At 37.7% G+C, this 17915-nt stretch overlaps 1 protein-coding gene and 1 long non-coding RNA gene across 2 annotated transcripts; one reads left to right on the top strand and one right to left on the bottom strand.

Annotated features, from left to right (window-relative positions):
• The first annotated feature begins 1095 nt into the window (after window positions 1–1095).
• NEUROD4 (neuronal differentiation 4) lies at window positions 1096–11125 on the top strand. The gene is made up of 2 exons (XM_522415.7): window positions 1096–1438; window positions 7542–11125. Exon 2 carries the CDS (start codon window positions 7551–7553, stop codon window positions 8544–8546), a length of 996 nt encoding a protein of 331 aa, XP_522415.2. The 5' UTR covers window positions 1096–1438; window positions 7542–7550; the 3' UTR covers window positions 8547–11125.
• LOC107967503 (uncharacterized) lies at window positions 4613–16847 on the bottom strand. The gene is made up of 5 exons (XR_001707956.3): window positions 16509–16847; window positions 15759–15881; window positions 10326–10433; window positions 5119–5380; window positions 4613–4798 (listed from the first exon to the last, which is right to left on the bottom strand). It is a non-coding gene; the product is annotated as an uncharacterized LOC107967503 (long non-coding RNA).
• Between the last annotated feature and the right edge of the window lie 1068 nt (window positions 16848–17915).

Raw genomic sequence — 17915 nt, 5'->3', positions numbered from 1 at the left:
GGATTCGTAACTCTATCAGGCTACTGATGGAAAAACTCATTTTACAGATATGAAAACTGATGCCCAGAGTGAAGTTGACTTACTCAAGATCATTCAGCCAATTGCTTAATCTGAGCACCTTTTTTTTTCCTTCTTGGAAACACAAGATGATTAGAAAATCTTTGGTATCTTTAGTTCACAATCACTTATTTTTCCTTGGTGTAGTTTTAAATAAGATAGTATGAATATCTATATACTTCAATTATTCCAGATGTAGTTTTCTTTCTGTCTTCTAGCAATTTAATTCAACCTCCTAATACCAAAGGAGTTTTAGGAATTATTATGAGCCTTCTCTTCTTCTAAGCTTATTACTACTCAGGTGGACTTTTTCTACGTGAATGCTTAATGATGTATTTTTGAAAAACAATACTAGATCTCAGTTTGTAACTCAAGGAACTAAATGCCCTTAAAATGAAGGATTTTATTAATTTCCTTTTTGTTTTTATAAATTTCAAGTGATCAGAAAGTTGAAAGAATAGCACAACAAATATAGCTTCATCTAAATTCACAAATTAAAAGTTTTAATGAGAGTAGCTTTGAAGTGCTGAAAAGGTGGGAGAGACATACTTCTTCCTTCTACTTTTAGAACGCTGAAGTTTAAAAGCCAAAGACCCCAGTCCACATGTGTAAGGAAGCAGCCACTGATGCTGTGTCCTTGACACGCATCTTTCTCACCTTTTGATTCTTTTCAGACGTGGGTCAGCAGCGTCATCTGCCCTTTTTAGCTCTCTCTCCAAGTCTATACCCAATTTTCTATCTCCATTCTGTCCACACTACTCCGCTCTCATTTCTTACCTTTTTAATCACAAAGGTTTCCAGTCCTCTTTTTCTTTACTCCTTAACTTCAGCAACACTCCTCCCCTGCTCCCCTTCCACCAACCCCCATCTCTATTTAAACAAACAAACGGGCGGCAAAACTGGACCTGGCCAGAGGAGCCTTTCAAGTGGGCGTGTCTTTCGGCTGGGGAAAGGGAGGAGTTAGACTCTGGGCAACATCACTCCTCCCTGGTCAGCTGGGAGAGCAATCAAAACTGCAGCAAGTCAGAGGCTCCGGCCAGAGAGCAGGAGCTGCCCAGAGGCTGTGGTCCTGAAAGCTCCTCTCCGGGGAGCTAACCAGGGAGAGGAGGTACTGAAGAGCGACTAAACTGGCTGCAGCGGAGAGATCAGCCCGAAGGCGTCCTTGAGGAGCATACGGAACTCCAAGGAAGGAGTAGAATAAGGAGCAGGCAGAGAAACCAGACCCGGTGGAATCTCTAAGAGGTAACAACCGGGTTTGACATGGATCGCTGAAAGCGTCTCTTTCTCCTACCATCTGGATGGTCAGGGAGACTTGGCTTCTCTGACTGTCCTCTAAGACGCAGATTCACAGAGTTCACTCCAGGAACGGCCAGTGACCGAGGTGAGCCAGTGGTTGGGGTGGTAAGGGGGCTAAAGTTTCTGTGGGAAGTTCCCACTCACCTAGAGGAGCAGTTGGGGTGAGGAAAGTCTCTTCTGGGTAAGGCAGGAGGAAGTGAGACTTAGGAAACTTGGAATGTAGAAGCTAGTGAGTTGGAACACTTAGGGACAAATATAAACATTTTAAATAATTTTATTAAATTTTATAGCGCTTGCCACCCAAAGTGAAACACATAGACACTCACAATCATTTTAATAAAGTGAAGAATACAGATGATCTCCCCCAATTCCTGTCAAAGCCACTCTTTCATTTTGCTAGTGGTGAAAATGTCGAAAAGTTTAACTGCTTTTCCAAGGTGGCCCAGCAAGTAGGTTGGAAGAATTGACCCAATCCACCACTCTGCTCACAGCATTTTAGGGCTAAGCAAGGACGGAGGGGGAGGCAGGGAAAGGAAAACAGAATGAGGAATCAGAGAAGATTGTGGAAAATCCTCGGGGTAGATTCTCACCATTAACTATTTTGTTTACTAAAAATGCTTGAATAGTTGGCACAGGGTGGGGGAAATTTCTTTTTCCCCAGCTCTTTCAGATGGGAAATTAGAAGAAAAAGATTGTCCAAGTATATTTTTCCTTTCTCTGCTTCACACTCATCATTTGCCCGCAAAAAAAGTATACTCAGAAAATACTAATTAAATGTAAAATACCCACCCCCATTTTTTTGACAGAGGAAGCAGAGGTGAAATGCTGAAGAACATGCAGGGAAAAATAAGGGACTGAATAACTTCTGTTAACTATTAAGATCTGAGGCAATGGCACCTGAAGTATTACATGGCTTTGCTGGACAAAATGTGTGTGTATGTGCATGCATGTACATACATGTGCACATATATTAATAAAGGGGAAAATAGTAGAGTGGAAAAGAAGAGCATAGAGCAACCTACTGGCTTTTTCCAAGCAGTACAACTTGTGAACATCCTGATTTGGATTCTGTCTTTTTAGTGCCAAGACTGTGCAACTCTGGGAAAAGAATTTAGTCTATTTAGTTCTTAGATTTCCTAGAAACTGGGCTGGACGGCCCCCTTACTGTTGTATTTAGTCATCGGATCAGGAGGTAAAGAGATTATCACCAGCTTTTAAGAGGAAAGACACCATCTAACTACCACAAATCCACATGTGAGTTCCCCTTACCTATTAATTAGTTGAAATATCTCCACAATAAATAAAAAATTTGTAAAAGTGTAGAAAGAATTCCAGGATAGCTTCACATAGTAGTAATGCTTAACGACTTTGGCCCTAGTAGTAAAAATATTCGGTAGTAACAATGATTGCCTAAGCAAACACTTTGCTAGAACAGATTTAAAATTTTTAAAAATATGAGAAATATTTTGAATTAAAGAGAATTGGCCAAACTTGAAATTTCACTGAAAGACCCTATAGAACGAGGAAAATTCTGTTATATTGTGTAGGTATAAAAGAAAATCCAAATACCAAATGGCTAAAAATGGACTTTATAAGACCAGAATGTGTTTATGTGTATGTGTAGGGAAGGGCCAGATTCTGCCCCTTGAGCCAGTATTCATTGATTTTTGTCGTATTCGAGCCTATTTCCTATGTAATTTGTGAGCTAATTTCTTTCCTAGGAATTGAGGCAACCTTAAGATGGTATATCATGATGCTTTGTGAGATAGTGCTACAGACTTTCTCAAACAGCTTCTGTAAAACAATTGCCAACCCTCACATTGGCATAACAATTTTACAAAGTACTTGTGCTTGCATTATCTCCTTATTTTTCATGAAAACTTCTAAATGATGTAGGAAAGACAATCTTATTTTCATTTTGCCCTAAGTGTACAAAAATTACAATAATTACAATAATTTTTCTGTGCTCATTTAATGAGTGAATGATGAAACAGTCTTGGTTTCATGCTTCTTTCAGTACACCTGTGAGATGGTTCCTTAACAGGCTGAAAGCAACATTAGATTTAGGCACCTGTTCTGGAGACAACTCTTGGTTTCTTTGATCACAACTTTTGTTGTGATCAGTATGTGTGATCACAGCACACATATTTTCAACACTCAAATTTAAAACTAGATGTTTCTATTTTTTTCCTGTTAACCTTTTTGATGCATTGAAAATATTTAGGTGAAAAAAGTCAGATAAACATTTTTCTTTATATTTCAGGAGTCTTGGCTTTCACTGCTTTCACTTCTCTCTGATAGACACTGCATATTATCCTCAGAGCTCTGCCATTTGGTTTTGGTGGGAAAAATTGTATTCCCAATACAGAAGGTTCATGAATCTGAAAATGTATGTGATTGAATAGGAGTGTCAAACTAACTGTTTTCTCCCAATTATAAAACAGAGTGAAAGTTTGGGAGCTAACTTCCATCTTGAATATGATGGAAGAGTTCTAGTCAACTCAGTGGAGGCAGTTGATAGGGCTTGGTTTCCTTACCTCTTGCCACAGAACAGAACCTTTGATTTCAGTTTCAATAGGAGACTGGAGGAGTAGGTGTATTGGGGAATTTTTTCAAATAGATGTTGAAATGAAGCCATTGGCTTTTGTTGATGCAAAATCAATATTAATAACAGATTCTAATTATACCTATTCTTGTCCAAGTGGCCAGAAAAATTCATGGTGATGTTTAGGAGAACAATACCTAATACTTAACATGAAATTCATGCTGTGTGACACTATTCAAAATGCTTCAAATATATCAACTCATTTTATGCTCCTAAAAATCCTAGGAGGTAGGATTGTTATTATTCTCATTTTAAGGAGGAGGAGACTGAGGCAGATAAGGGTTATGAAACTGGCCTAAATTCATGTATCTAGTGAGTAGTGGAGCTGAAGTTTGAATCCAGGTAATCTGACACTGGAGTCTGTGCTGTCTATCCCACCATGGGAAAAATGACAGGCTACTGAGTAACTGTCAGATGATTTTCTAAACCAATCAGAGGTAATATCCAGATAATAAGAGACACACTAGTTGATACAGTCTGTTTTATTATTCATCTGTGAGAAATAATTTTTATTTTTGAATAAGCAAATGTGTGTGAATAGATTAGATAAGAAAACCCAAGAATAAACAGGAAATAAATGTATAGATGTTTTATAGCATTTACAGCTATAAAATTTTTTATTATATTTTTCTCTTACAAGAATCACATAACCTGTATGTTAGCCTCATTTTATTAGAGGAAATGGAAGAACAGATAACTTTATATAATGTGTTTGGGATCAACAACACAGGAATTAGAAGAATTGGGACTAGAGTTCACATTTGTGTTATTCTAGCTTCCATTATTTTGAAACCATACTATATACTCATGGGATTCTCTTGGAAGTTAATGGACCGGCACCTGTGAGAACAGAGAAAGTTAAACTGGAGCCATCTATGTCCTTCCCATGATTAGTAAGAGAACAAAGGTGAAAGAAAACTGGTTGACCTTTTCATTACTTTGGCCAAAGCCAGTTGATTCTTTTCCTTTATACCCACCAACAAGCTGATTTGAAAGCAGTTCCTTGACTCTTACAGAAACCATTAAATATGTTAGAAGTAAAAGATGGTCTATTCTATCCTCCCAATCTCACTTATTTTGATGTGTGTGAATATTGACAGATCTTAACAAGAGTCCAGAGGTATAGAGGTAGGGATGGTGAAAAAGGCTAAATCCCCCACCTAGGATGGTATTCAGATCCAGGGACAATTCAGGAGACTCTCCTCTCTTGCACCTTCCTTCTTTCCTTCCTTCTCTCCTTTTCATGCATCTCAGTATGAGCCAGTGATCATAATGATAATGAAGATAAGAGAATGAGGATAAGGAGAAAAAGGGGGAGGATGAGGAAGAGATGATGATCTCTTGGATGATGATCACTCCTGTTGACTCAGTTCTATTGCTGTACATCTCCTGAAGCCAAAGTGCCTTTCTTTCTTCCTGTAGCTGTGATAGAAGAAGAACAAGGAAAATAAAAACATAAAACCTAAGATGTAAAATAAGAAGAATTGATTTTATATCCCACTCCACCAGCACTATACCTTTGCATTTCCATCACTTAAACTACCTGACCCACAGTGACCTTGAGTATAAAATGAGCATAAAAATTTCTATCTCCCTCAAAGGTTTTCTATAAGAAACATATGAATTAATGGATGCAAAAGTGCTCTGTAAACTTTACAATGCTACACAAATGTTATTATAATTACATGGGGAGCATTAGGTTTCCCAAGCCCACTCCATCCTTTTTGGCCTTAGAGTGCACCTGCCTCTGGAAGAGCTGTGTTACTTTAACAGAAAGTTAATTAGGTTCTTTACCCTCCCTCTGGATATCTGCCTGAGTTAGAAGTGCAGCTCAGCACACAAGCTCTATCATCCATATTAAAAGTGGGATTTTCTGAGTTGGCCTGGGCAGCTAGTTGACCAATAAGTTCCAATGTGTGTTTTCAATAAAGCTGCTTACCCAGGAAGCCTTATTAAGTGAGTAAGTCAAGCTGACATGATTTCCGTGCTGATTAACATGAAACCTAGGCTGTTTTTGCAATGCAGTTACATTAATTATTTATAGGAGGTAAATGAGGTTACAAGGAAAACAAGCTCCAATTACCAGAAACAAATCAAATAATATATCTTTATTTTTAAAAGCTATGTACTAATCCCTGGGTTCATTGATTTGAGGCTCAAGCTTCAAAGAACAGAAAACATTTATTACATTCTCCTCTTTCTCATAATAAAAGGTGATAGTGGGTTTAATATTTCAAAGAGTAGCTGGTAAACTGGGATGCCCCAATGGAGCTTATCAGATACTTTTATTTGGTAAACCATATGCCTAAAAATTGCTTAGCAAGCTTTAAAACAATTCAAACTCTTCCAGAATTGAATGCAAAATGTTTACTAAATCACTAGTCTCTTCTGGTTTTCAAATAGTGAATTTTGCATACAAAATTCTGATTAAACAGTGTGTCAGTGAATTAAAGTAGTCAGGCTATTCCTGTGTTTGCCTGAAATAGTCCTCACTTGTGTTAGCAGTCACTATGTTCTGTTCCACTAGTTCCACTAGTATTTGTTCCAGATTTTTCATTTTAAATAAAGTATTATTATAGTAGTTGTACTAAACCTTGGATGGGTTTGGTAGACCACTGGCTGCACTCCTAGCTGTTGCCATGGTCTTGTCTGACAGTGTGAGATGCATGTGCAAAGAGATCTCACTTTAACATATGCGCAAATTTGAAAGATGAGCAGTGATAACCCTCCTTTCTTTTCGTGATCCTTTCAAGATGCCATGTCACTAACACTTCTAACATAACTCATGCTAGACAGAACACAAAGTGCTTACTGAAAAACAGAATGCTCCTCTGGTGATAGTGAGAGTAATGTTTGATGGTCACGTGTTGGACCAGCCAGTGAGAGTAATGTTTGATGGTCACGTGTTGGACCAGCCAGTTGTGTCATGGACAACTTGAAGGAGATGATTGAGGCCACCAGTTAGCAATACTGGTGAGAAACATGGGGTATTATAGGCTAGATGGATGTGAAATGCTTCTAAATACAAGTTGAGTAGTCTTTTGTAGAACACATACAAAGTAGTCTGAATGATCTTGCTACAGTTTTTTATTTTGTATGGTGTAAATATACAACAGTGTGCTTATTTGACTATTTGATGGGTTTTTTATTTTGTAGTAACAATAATTATTACACACATAGACTTATTTTTAGCATGCTCTTTCACTTTCAGAAATTTCTCTATTTGGACAGTAATTTATATACCTCATTTTTTCCCTTTTATGTTCTGGATTCTGGAAAGAAAGAAAAATATATCTTTGGACTGGTATATCAGTCATTTTTGTATAAAATATTCATGAGATAAAAAATCTAAGAATAAAACAGGCACTAACACTGCAATGAATAATCAAGTCAATTTTCTTTTTCTATAGTATATTTTCTTATACTATGCCATAACTAAAGGAGTATTCTGGGAATTTCTTTCAGTTTTGGATTGGTCATTTAGAATGGAAGACTTGGAAAAGATAATTACATATAAAAAACTTTAGTTTCAAATAAAATCAGGTACTCACAGGAATTAACCTTTGATATTTCCCTTTTCCAGAGTCTGGAAATGTCAAAAACTTTTGTAAAATCCAAGGAGATGGGAGAGCTAGTCAACACAACATCCTGGATGGATAAAGGTCTGGGCTCCCAAAATGAGGTGAAGGAGGAAGAGAGCAGACCAGGTACTTATGGGATGCTCAGCAGCTTAACTGAAGAGCATGACAGTATTGAGGAAGAAGAAGAAGAGGAAGAAGATGGGGAGAAACCTAAGAGAAGGGGTCCCAAGAAAAAGAAGATGACCAAAGCTCGCCTTGAGAGATTCAGGGCTCGAAGAGTCAAGGCCAATGCCAGAGAACGGACCCGGATGCATGGCCTGAACGACGCCCTGGATAACCTGAGGCGAGTCATGCCATGCTACTCTAAAACCCAAAAACTTTCCAAGATAGAGACTCTTAGACTGGCCAGGAACTATATTTGGGCTTTATCTGAAGTCCTGGAGACTGGCCAGACACCTGAAGGGAAAGGCTTTGTGGAGATGCTGTGTAAAGGGCTCTCTCAGCCCACAAGCAACCTGGTGGCTGGATGTCTCCAACTGGGCCCTCAGTCTGTCCTCCTGGAGAAGCATGAGGATAAATCTCCTATTTGTGACTCTGCCATCTCTGTCCACAACTTCAACTATCAGTCTCCGGGGCTTCCTAGCCCTCCTTATGGTCATATGGAAACACATCTCCTTCATCTCAAGCCCCAAGTATTCAAGAGTTTGGGAGAATCGTCCTTTGGGAGTCATCTACCTGACTGCAGTACACCCCCTTATGAGGGCCCACTCACTCCACCCCTGAGCATCAGTGGGAACTTCTCCTTGAAGCAAGATGGGTCTCCTGACCTAGAAAAGTCCTACAGCTTCATGCCACATTACCCTTCTTCAAGTCTAAGCTCAGGGCATGTGCATTCAACTCCTTTTCAGGCTGGTACCCCCCGTTATGATGTTCCTATAGACATGTCCTATGATTCCTACCCCCATCATGGTATTGGGACCCAACTCAATACAGTCTTCACTGAGTAAGGCAGTTAAGTTCAATGTTTCAGAGAATGACGTGGAGACATTTTCCATAATTCAAGTGGTTGAGCTAAAGATTCAATGACCTTAAAGGATCCCTATGGATATATATCAAGCAATAGTTCAAGTACATTTAGGCTTTCCTTCACCTATCACCTCTTTTCTCATCACCTTCTCACATTGCATTGATTTCTTTATAGAGTCCTCAAGTGAAAATATTTGATGATTTAATAACCATGTGAAAATAGAACAGAAGACCTGGGCCCTATTCCAGTGGTGCCAAAAACTCATTGCATAATCTATGCCAATTAATTTTCCATTTCTGGCCTTTGCTTATTTACTAGCAATTGTAAATAAACAAATTGTATTTATATGAGGCAACTATTCTAAGTCCAGATGATTTCTAAAGTCCTTCACAGTTCTGAAATGCTATAACTGTGGTGATGACTCTTGACAATTTCTTGAAATGGAAAGAATAGAGAAATAATAGGAAAGGGATGCTATGCATAGAATGATCAAATTGAGTTATCAGAGGGATCACAAGGTACATGTCTCTTGGCTCACAGAATGCAAAGCTTGTTTGGATTTAATGATAGGACCTTTCTGTATCTATTGAAAAATAGCTTCTGGAAGCTAAAAGTCTAACATGGCTGTCACTGTGAAGAACAAAACATATTCTTTAAGAGACTAACTCTATTTGTTATTAGGCTAAAAGTTGAACATATCTTCCTTATGATTTGAAGAACCATAATAGAGAACCATAATAGAGGCCTCATGCCAACTTTATTCTTGATAATATTTCAAAACCATTTTTTCTCAGTACTAGAGGTAGGGCAAACAAGTCACTGAAGCCTCAGACTCCTATAACTAATGGGACATAGAGAAGTCTTTTAGACCATGACCTCCATAACCAGAGGGCTCTGGAACTTCTAATGAAGCTCAGGTGCTTTTGTTAGAATCAGCACACAACACAGGTTTATATTAAAGAGCAATAAAATAGCTATTGGCTATAATAACTACCATAGTTCAGGGACTCTCTCCAGCTCACAGTTGCCCATGGGAAAAACCAATGGATTTTTTTTTTAAGCAAGATGAATTTCATTTGGTTAAACGTGATTAAAACCATCCACCTCTGCCCACACCAATATATTTTCCAGAAGCACAAGCACCAATCAATTTATTGATCAAGGTTAAATTTTTCCAACATATATGTAGTTCCTTATCTCTCCCCCTACACTAATTGTTACCTCTTCCTCACTTCTAAGATAGAATATGTTATTATATATTGTAAATAACATTTCAGGTGACCAAACTTAAGGATGCAGAAATGAAATCCAAGGTTGGTGAATATTTTTACCAACTATGTCTTCATCACAGGTTTAACCCAATTTGCAGAGTGTTTATTTTTCTTTATGTAACTCCTTTTTCCTTTATATCAACGCTAACTTCATCAAATTTGTATTTTTTTTCAGAAAATGGGACCTGAGAAATTTTCCTATCTTGTTCAATCAGCCAGGACAGTTATTTAAGTCAAACCAGAGCCTGAAAGGCTTATTTGATAGTAGATTAGGTCCTGCTCCTGCCAGAAAGGATAAGTTTAACATGCAGGGTACATCAATAGGGCCAATTTAAAAAATGATAACACATATTAGTATGTCATTTTCTATAGCTCAGCTATCCCCTAAAATCTGCCAACTATATGTGTATCTCGTCTGTTTACCTCTCTTATTTATTATCTCCATACAGTATAAGTTATTTTTTTTCCATTTTGCTCTCAGCACTTACCCTGCTGTATTTTGCACCCTTGGTTTGTAAATTCACTTGAAAGTAGCCTTGCAGAGAGATCTTAAGCCCCATCAGTCACCAAAGTGGTTCCCTTCATCACAATCTGCCCTAGAGGAAATAGGCAAGTAAAATGATGTATAAAGCCATACTATGTGCTTTCTGAGTATATACTGCACTTACCTTTGTGAGGGGCTGTAGGAGGGTCTATCCTCAAAGCTAGCATTTTCTGGCATTTAAGTTTGTAGATAATCACTGTTGTCTGAGTTATTTATTAGATATTATTTATTTAATTTATTTCTCTCTTCCTTTCACGAAAATTCCTTTAGCCCCATAGATGTGCTTGCAAACCCTTCCTAAAATTTTATTTGGAAAGTAGCTCATAATTTTGCTAAGAACTGCTGAGTTTTGGAGTGAGGGGAAAGGAAAAAATAGAGAATTACCTCTGTGATAATTTTTATAAAAAGCAGCAATAATTCGAATGGCTATGCAAGTTAATGTTTTTAGAGTCTTTTCTTCAGTCTAAAATGAGCCAGAGTTATTCTTTAATAATCTGCTGTTTATGCCTTTGGGGAGTATGGTACCCATGAGCCAGGCCTCCCTGAAATTGTACAGAGGGATTTTATAATTGAATTAAAATTTAGGAATGCAATAGCTTGTAAAGAGCCTGCTCTCCAACCTAGGGTGGTCTCATTCTTCTGGAGACTTTTTTAGATAAAGTAAAATAATTGTTTAAATATTTTGTTTAAAATATGACTGTTTTTCCTCCCTTTTTCCTAGCAGAAATAAAGCTGTAAGTCTTATTAGATATTGTGTTGTGCTGTGTTGTTAGTCTTCAAATCTTTCATTCACTCTCATTTATTCATTTTCTTGGGCTCTATGTCCTACAAGCAGCTAGCTGAGCAAAGACTGGTCTGTCAGGAGGATTTACACATCCCCTAATTCAATTGATCTTGCTAGAATATTCGAAATATGCAGTCAGAAGTCTAGAAGCACTGGTCTCTGCCACTCATATAATCAAGTATAAAATCTACAGTTAAGAAAAAATAATCTTACAGATTACAGGGCTATGGGCAGTCTAAGCAATCAAACCACAGATAAATGGGAAGATGTGCTATTATCCAAAGTAGGTGGGCTGAACAACTTTTCAAAAAAATTATGAAATATGTTTTTTGGCAACTCTTCCTCTTGATTTTTTTCTTTCAGGTTTCTCTAGTTAAAACTTTCCAGAATCCCTTCTTGCATGTGTAAAGTGATGATAATAAAGAAATAATAGTAATGATATTATTAATAATAAATATAAATAGAAAAGTTAGTTAATCAAGGCAGGGACTTGACTTAAAATATTTAAGAAACAAAAATATAGCATAAAAGTTATCTTTCCACCCCTATCTTCCATCTTCCAGTTCCCACTCTCCAACTAGAAAATACTTAAACATTTTTTTTAGCTTACTAGTTATCAGAGACCTTTTATGGATATATAAACAAATATTAGGTACAAATATTAAGGTGTATTATTCTCTTTTTTTCCTTCAAGTGGTAACAATATAACACATTTCTGCATATTTTTTTTTACATTTAACCACAAATCTTGGGGTATTTTAAATAAAAGTTTCTTAATTCTTTGTTATAACTGGCTAGCATTCCATACTAAAATAACATCATTTATGAAATTGAGTCCCATAATTTAGATTTTTTTCCATCTCTTGCAATATCAAATAAATGATTATGTACACATGTCATTTGACACATTAGAAGAATCTTTACCTTGCAAAGAATGGTCCAGAGGGGCAAATAGAAACGGACAGATAACAACAACCCCGTCTAGCAGATTGTGGATGCTTACTACGTAATGTTACATTTCTAAGTGTCTTACACGTATGAATTCATTCAATTCTAAAGCCACTCCTATAAGGTGGTCACTATTAGTATTCCCATTTCACAGATTAGGAAACTAATCCGTTTAGTTTAGTGAAACTAAACAAATCCTGGTGGAACCAGGATTGATTTGAGCTAGTGGGTTTATCCAGAAGATTTGAAATGATCCTCAGTAGCTGTTTGCCTGGTAGGTATATGAGGATGTCATATCTGTGCAATGCTGGAGCCAGCAAAAGTGGAATTACTATTTGACACCCCTCAAATTGTCCTTTACATATGACACCCTGTTATATCTATGACCCAGGCTGACCCATGTCTACATTCTGCAACAGAATCTGAAAGAAGGCCATCTTTCCCTTGATAGAAGCTCAATTTTCTATTCGACTTTGCCCAGGCAGACTACATAGTGTAGGCCAGATCACAAACCAATGCCTTGTTGCTTGAAAGTACCCATCTTTGAGAAGGCTTAAATCCATTTCAAGCTTTAATCTCACATATCTTTAGAATTTAAGAAAAATGTTTTAAAGGGGAATTATGGATATGAAAATAACAAAATATTCTATCAACATAGAAACATCCTATCTTCAAGATTATTTTTAAAATCTATATAAATTTGGAGTATAGTTTGGTGTAGTAATTACAAGCACTGGCTTTAGAATGAAATAAATAGTACTTAAGCTATGCCGCTTATTGATTGAATGACCTTTGTTAAATTGATTAACCCTGCAAAGGCTCAGTTTTCTTGATTTTTTAAAGTTTTTATAAACAAAAAATAGTTTTATAGGTGCTAACATTTTTTTCTACATTTCCCCCCTTTGGCTTTTTTATTAATTGACACATAATAATTGTGCATATTTATGCAGTATAATGTGATTTTTGGTACATGCACACAATGTGTAATGATCAATTTGAAAATAGCAATCATAATAATGCCTTCCATTCAGGTTTATCATGGTGAATTAATTGAGATAATACATCTGAAGCACGTAGCAAGTATTTAGCAAATGGTAATTGTTACCATCTATGTTCTATTAATTATTCTTTGATTACAATCATGTTACCTTTTCTATTTGCCTCCAATATATGGCCAGGAGAGTGCTGATGGTGACAACAGCAGGCTTAGGGAGTCCATAGAATTATGGAGTCAGACAGACTTAGATTTGAAGTTAACTGGCTGAGAAGTCCTAGGCAATTTAACGTCTCTGTCTCAGTTTTCTTCTTTATAAAAAGGGCATACAATACCACCAATCCATAGAGTCGTATGAGGATTAAAAATGATGATAATAGCAGTGAAGTGTTTATCTGAGGTTCTGGAACCTGGGAAGCCCTTTACTCTTATTGTTATTATTATTACTGGGAGTAGAGTGAGAATAGGTGAGGTAATTGAGAACTAGAGAAAACAATAGATTCTTTTCATTTAAACAGTAAATAATTTACTGGAGCCAACGACAAAATCCAAGCCTATTGGCCAGTATTCCATACATTGGACATGACATTTTCCAACTCTTCACGGGGATAGTTCACACAGAAATCTTCAAAGGCAAACTTTCTGAATTCAGAATATAGGAAATATTGAATTTTTCTTTCTTTTCTAAAAGTTGGCATAGAGCTAAAAGGAGCCTTGTAGTAGCTCTTTGCTGTCATCTGGCTTAAGACTACGTAGAGAAAGAATACTATTACCTCACAAATATATGATACTATGTACTTGATTTCAATTTAATTTTTTCAAGTAGTAATAGTTACTGAGAATTTCCTCTAGGCCAGGAACTAAGCCACTCTGTCATAGCTAAGGAACTCTGTCATAGCTGTCAGAATACACATGACAATAAAGATGTTTGGTCAACGCCTTACATGTAAGTAAGTGAATTCAGTTATTAAATGTGAACAAGAAGATTTTAGAAACCAATAGGTAAAAACTCAGGGGAAAAGGAAATTTCTGTTTATTGAGTATCTTTACCATGTACAAGTCATCAAGTTAAGTTCTCCATATTGAATCAGTCTTCAAAATAAACCACTGAAGTAGGTTCCAGATGTAGAAACCTACATAGAAATGTGCAAATAAATACGAGAACATGGAAAGTCATGTAAATCTCAGAAGTGCCTGAGCTTCTATTTTCTCATCTATAGAGTGAGATGATTGTGCCATTAGACATCTGAAATTTCTCTCATCTTAATATTTTAACAGTTCCATGAGCAGCTAATGTCCATTTTCTCTCTGGCAGAGAAGCACATGCACACATTCTTGGGAAAAAAAGAGTGAATAAGTGGTTGAGTAAAAGCTAAAAGATGAGGCAAAAATCGACTACAAAACATTAAAATCAAGGTGGTGTTTGGATGCCTTGTGTGGTTTGCTTGCTGGTCAGCTATCTTAAGGAACTGGGGTGCTTTCAGTTTATCTATTTAGAAGACAGTTTTCTAGGCAATGATCTTATTCTCTAGAGACAACTACTCCAACATGTTTAGCAATTAAAAGGCCTAAATCTAGGTTGAGCTAAAATAATTTTACTGTAAATCAAATTGAGGAATTATACTATTCCTAGGATTGTACAATTGCCCCTTTTCCTTCCTCAGTTGGAAATAATAGGAAGATGTTGACTATATTGTTTACTTGATTACAAATACAGTAAGTTCTCAGTTATCCATATGAATAATCTCTGTTGAGGATTATGGAAAGAAAATATTTTATATAAGGCTTGTTTCTCCATGTCAGCTGACATGTTTCTAATTTTTGTTTTTCTTTGTGTGTGTAGACACACATATTAATATATGCATATTTTAAAAAATATGAAGGTATATAGATGTATGTTTATCTATATATCCATAAATATATATATTTGAAGACATGTATATTTAAACACATACACTTCAGTACATGTTGAATACATACACATATGTGTGTATATATATAATTTGACATATGTATTTGAATGCACTCTAAAGTCAAACGGAAACACTTTTTGTATCATTTAATTATTGGCAACTCTACAGGCTGAGTTCTTTCTTTTATTAACTCAGTGTTAAGAACTGAGCTAGAAGGTTAGGCACTGAGAAAGGAGGTGGAGGCAGAGAAACAGGAAGGAAGCATGCTGGGGGTCTAGTTTCTTCAACTGGGATAGACCTGAAGGGGCATCCTGGTAATGGAAAACGTTCTTCCTTGATCTAAGCCTATGCGCTCTCTTCCTTTGAGAGCTGGCCTCTGAGCTGAGGCAGATCCAGAGCAGGCAGGCACGTGGCTGGCCCACTGAGGGCCGGGAACAGCCGCAAGCTGCTTAGGGAGTTGGAGCAGACTATCCCCTGGCTCCTGCTCAGCCCACTGCTGCCAGCCGGCAGCTTCCCTCCTGCCAGACCCCTGGGCATGCTGATGGGAATGGCACAATTACTTAATCCCTGCCCAGGGAGATCTAGGACACATGCAGACAGATGGAGGACCAGGGGGATTCAGAACTATTTAGTACTGGAGGAGCAAAGGAGACAGGCCTAGGAGCAATAGGCCAGGCTTGAAAGGCAGTCCTGAAACCTCTTCTCTCCAAGCAGCTCCAAGGCAAGCTGTTTTCTCACCTGAACAGAAGCTCTGGAAGAAAGGACCTAGACCTTCCCTTAGCTGCTGGCAAACAACCTGAGAGGGAGCATTGACCCACAGTGTCTGGGTTTCCACAAACAATAGACGGTCACGGACAGGTGCTGAGGAAAGAAGAATTGAGGAGAGTCAGAGCTCCAGAAAGGCCCATACGGAGGGGGCAATATGGAATTAGAGATATAGAGATTAAAATAGCACATGCATGAATTTACCACATGCATGGATTTAAGAATGAAACTGCTATTTCCACATCTGTCTCCTCTACTAGTTTATATCCTTTCGTGCTCCTTAACCCTCACTAATGCATTCTCACACTCACTGCCAACTGCCCTGGTTCAAGTATTCACTATCTATCTATCTAGATTCATGTAATAGTGTTCTTCCAAACCTCCAATCTTTTTGTACCCAGTACCTCCTTCCTTCTACAATTCATTCTAGCTGTCTTAAAATAAAGCCATGACCATGTCATTTCTTTGGTCAAAAATCTGCATTAGTTTTCTCATCATCATAGAATGAAGTCCAAACTTCCCAAGTTAATATTTAACCTGCCTCATCACAACTGGTCTTGGTCTACATTTCCAGGTATATGTATACCACACATTCTTCTCTTACGTTCCTTGAAAGCAACCCATCCCACTTATCCACCCCATTTCACCACCTTACATACACTTTTGTGTTGCCCACCTGGATTACTTTTCCTCTAACCAATACAAAGTGAAATTTTCCCTTACCTTTGCTCCTGGCAACACCTTTCCCTGGAGTGCTCTCTCCTCTATCTTCACTTACTGAAACAGTGTCGATCCTTCGGGGCCTAGCAAAAATCTTTCCTGATAAAGCCTTTACAGATTACCCCTGTAAGAATCATTGCCTTCTTCTTTTCTAGTTTAGGGAATTATGACAATTGACTCTAAGAGTGAAGCTGCTATTTCCACATATAGTGAAGCTGCTATTTTTCCTCTACTGGTTTATAAGCTTCTTGAGAGGAGAGGCTGTTTTATCCACTTGTTATATTGACAACTCCCAGTGCAATCGTGTGCACACAGTAAGGAAGAGATAAAGAAAATTTGGGTGGCTGAGCACATAATCAGGTGCTAGCATTGTGATGTTACAACATTCTAACAATCTTAAATAACTTTAGGATAAAGTGTTTTCTTTTCTGCCTTAGAGAAGATCACAAGGAGGTTCAGATAATGTCCAACTCTACTCAACTCATAAAAAGGGAGGGATGGAAATTCTTATCTAGGGTTGTTTCTATGTCAGAGTGACTTTTGCACTAATATATGCATAAATTAAAAAGAGTAAACATGGCCAGGGGTGGTGGCTCATGCCTGTAATCCCAGCACTTTGGGAGGCCAAGGTGGGTGGATCACCTGAGGTTGGGAGTTCAAGACCAGCCTGACCAACATGGAGAAACCCCGTCTCTATTAAAAACACAAAATTAGCCGGGCATGGTGGCGCATGCCTGTAATCCTAGCTACTTGGGAGGCTGAGGCAGGAGAATCGCTTGAACTGGGTAGGCAGAGGTTGCGGTGAGCTGAGTAGCGCCATTGTACTCCAGCCTGGGCAACAAGAGCAAATCTCCGTCTCAAAAAAAAAAAAAGAAAAAAAAGAGTAAACATTTCATGAATTTTGTCTACCCAATGTCCACTAAACTATTGACTATATTAATAAGAATAACTTGGGTTAAAAAATTTTGCTTAGCCAAAGCAAGAGTGGCCAGTTGAAATAATACAGAGTAAAATACAGAGACAAAAACTATTAAAGAATAGGAATTTCAGAAATGAAACCAGAGAAACAAAATAAGCCAAGTTAGGGGGAGGGAGAGAGCAGGAAGCCACAAGAGGAAGTTTGAAAGAAAAATAGAATCAAGGCAAGATAAAAGATTGTGGGTGCGAATTCTTCAGTAGGGACGTCTCATGCATTTTTAGGTGTTGTCCCAGAGTGCCAAGGGCTTCCATGAAAGTAGCTGGAAGGTGAGGGAATTGCTATCAGGGAATAGGAAGCTGTTGCCTCTGTCTTTCTCTGGTGGGAGCCATGTGCCTTGATTCCTGTTGTACTACAAACCCTGGGCACCATGATTCTCATCACCAAGCTTCCTTGAGTACGGTCCCTTGTTATTTGTCTTCAGAGCAGCCGAA

Source organism: Pan troglodytes, chromosome 10 (assembly GCF_028858775.2).
Source record: "Pan troglodytes isolate AG18354 chromosome 10, NHGRI_mPanTro3-v2.0_pri, whole genome shotgun sequence".
In the NCBI taxonomy this organism is placed as follows: Eukaryota; Metazoa; Chordata; class Mammalia; order Primates; family Hominidae; genus Pan; species Pan troglodytes.
Note: the sequence above shows the minus strand (reverse complement) of the source record. Positions and strands in the feature narration are given on the sequence as shown.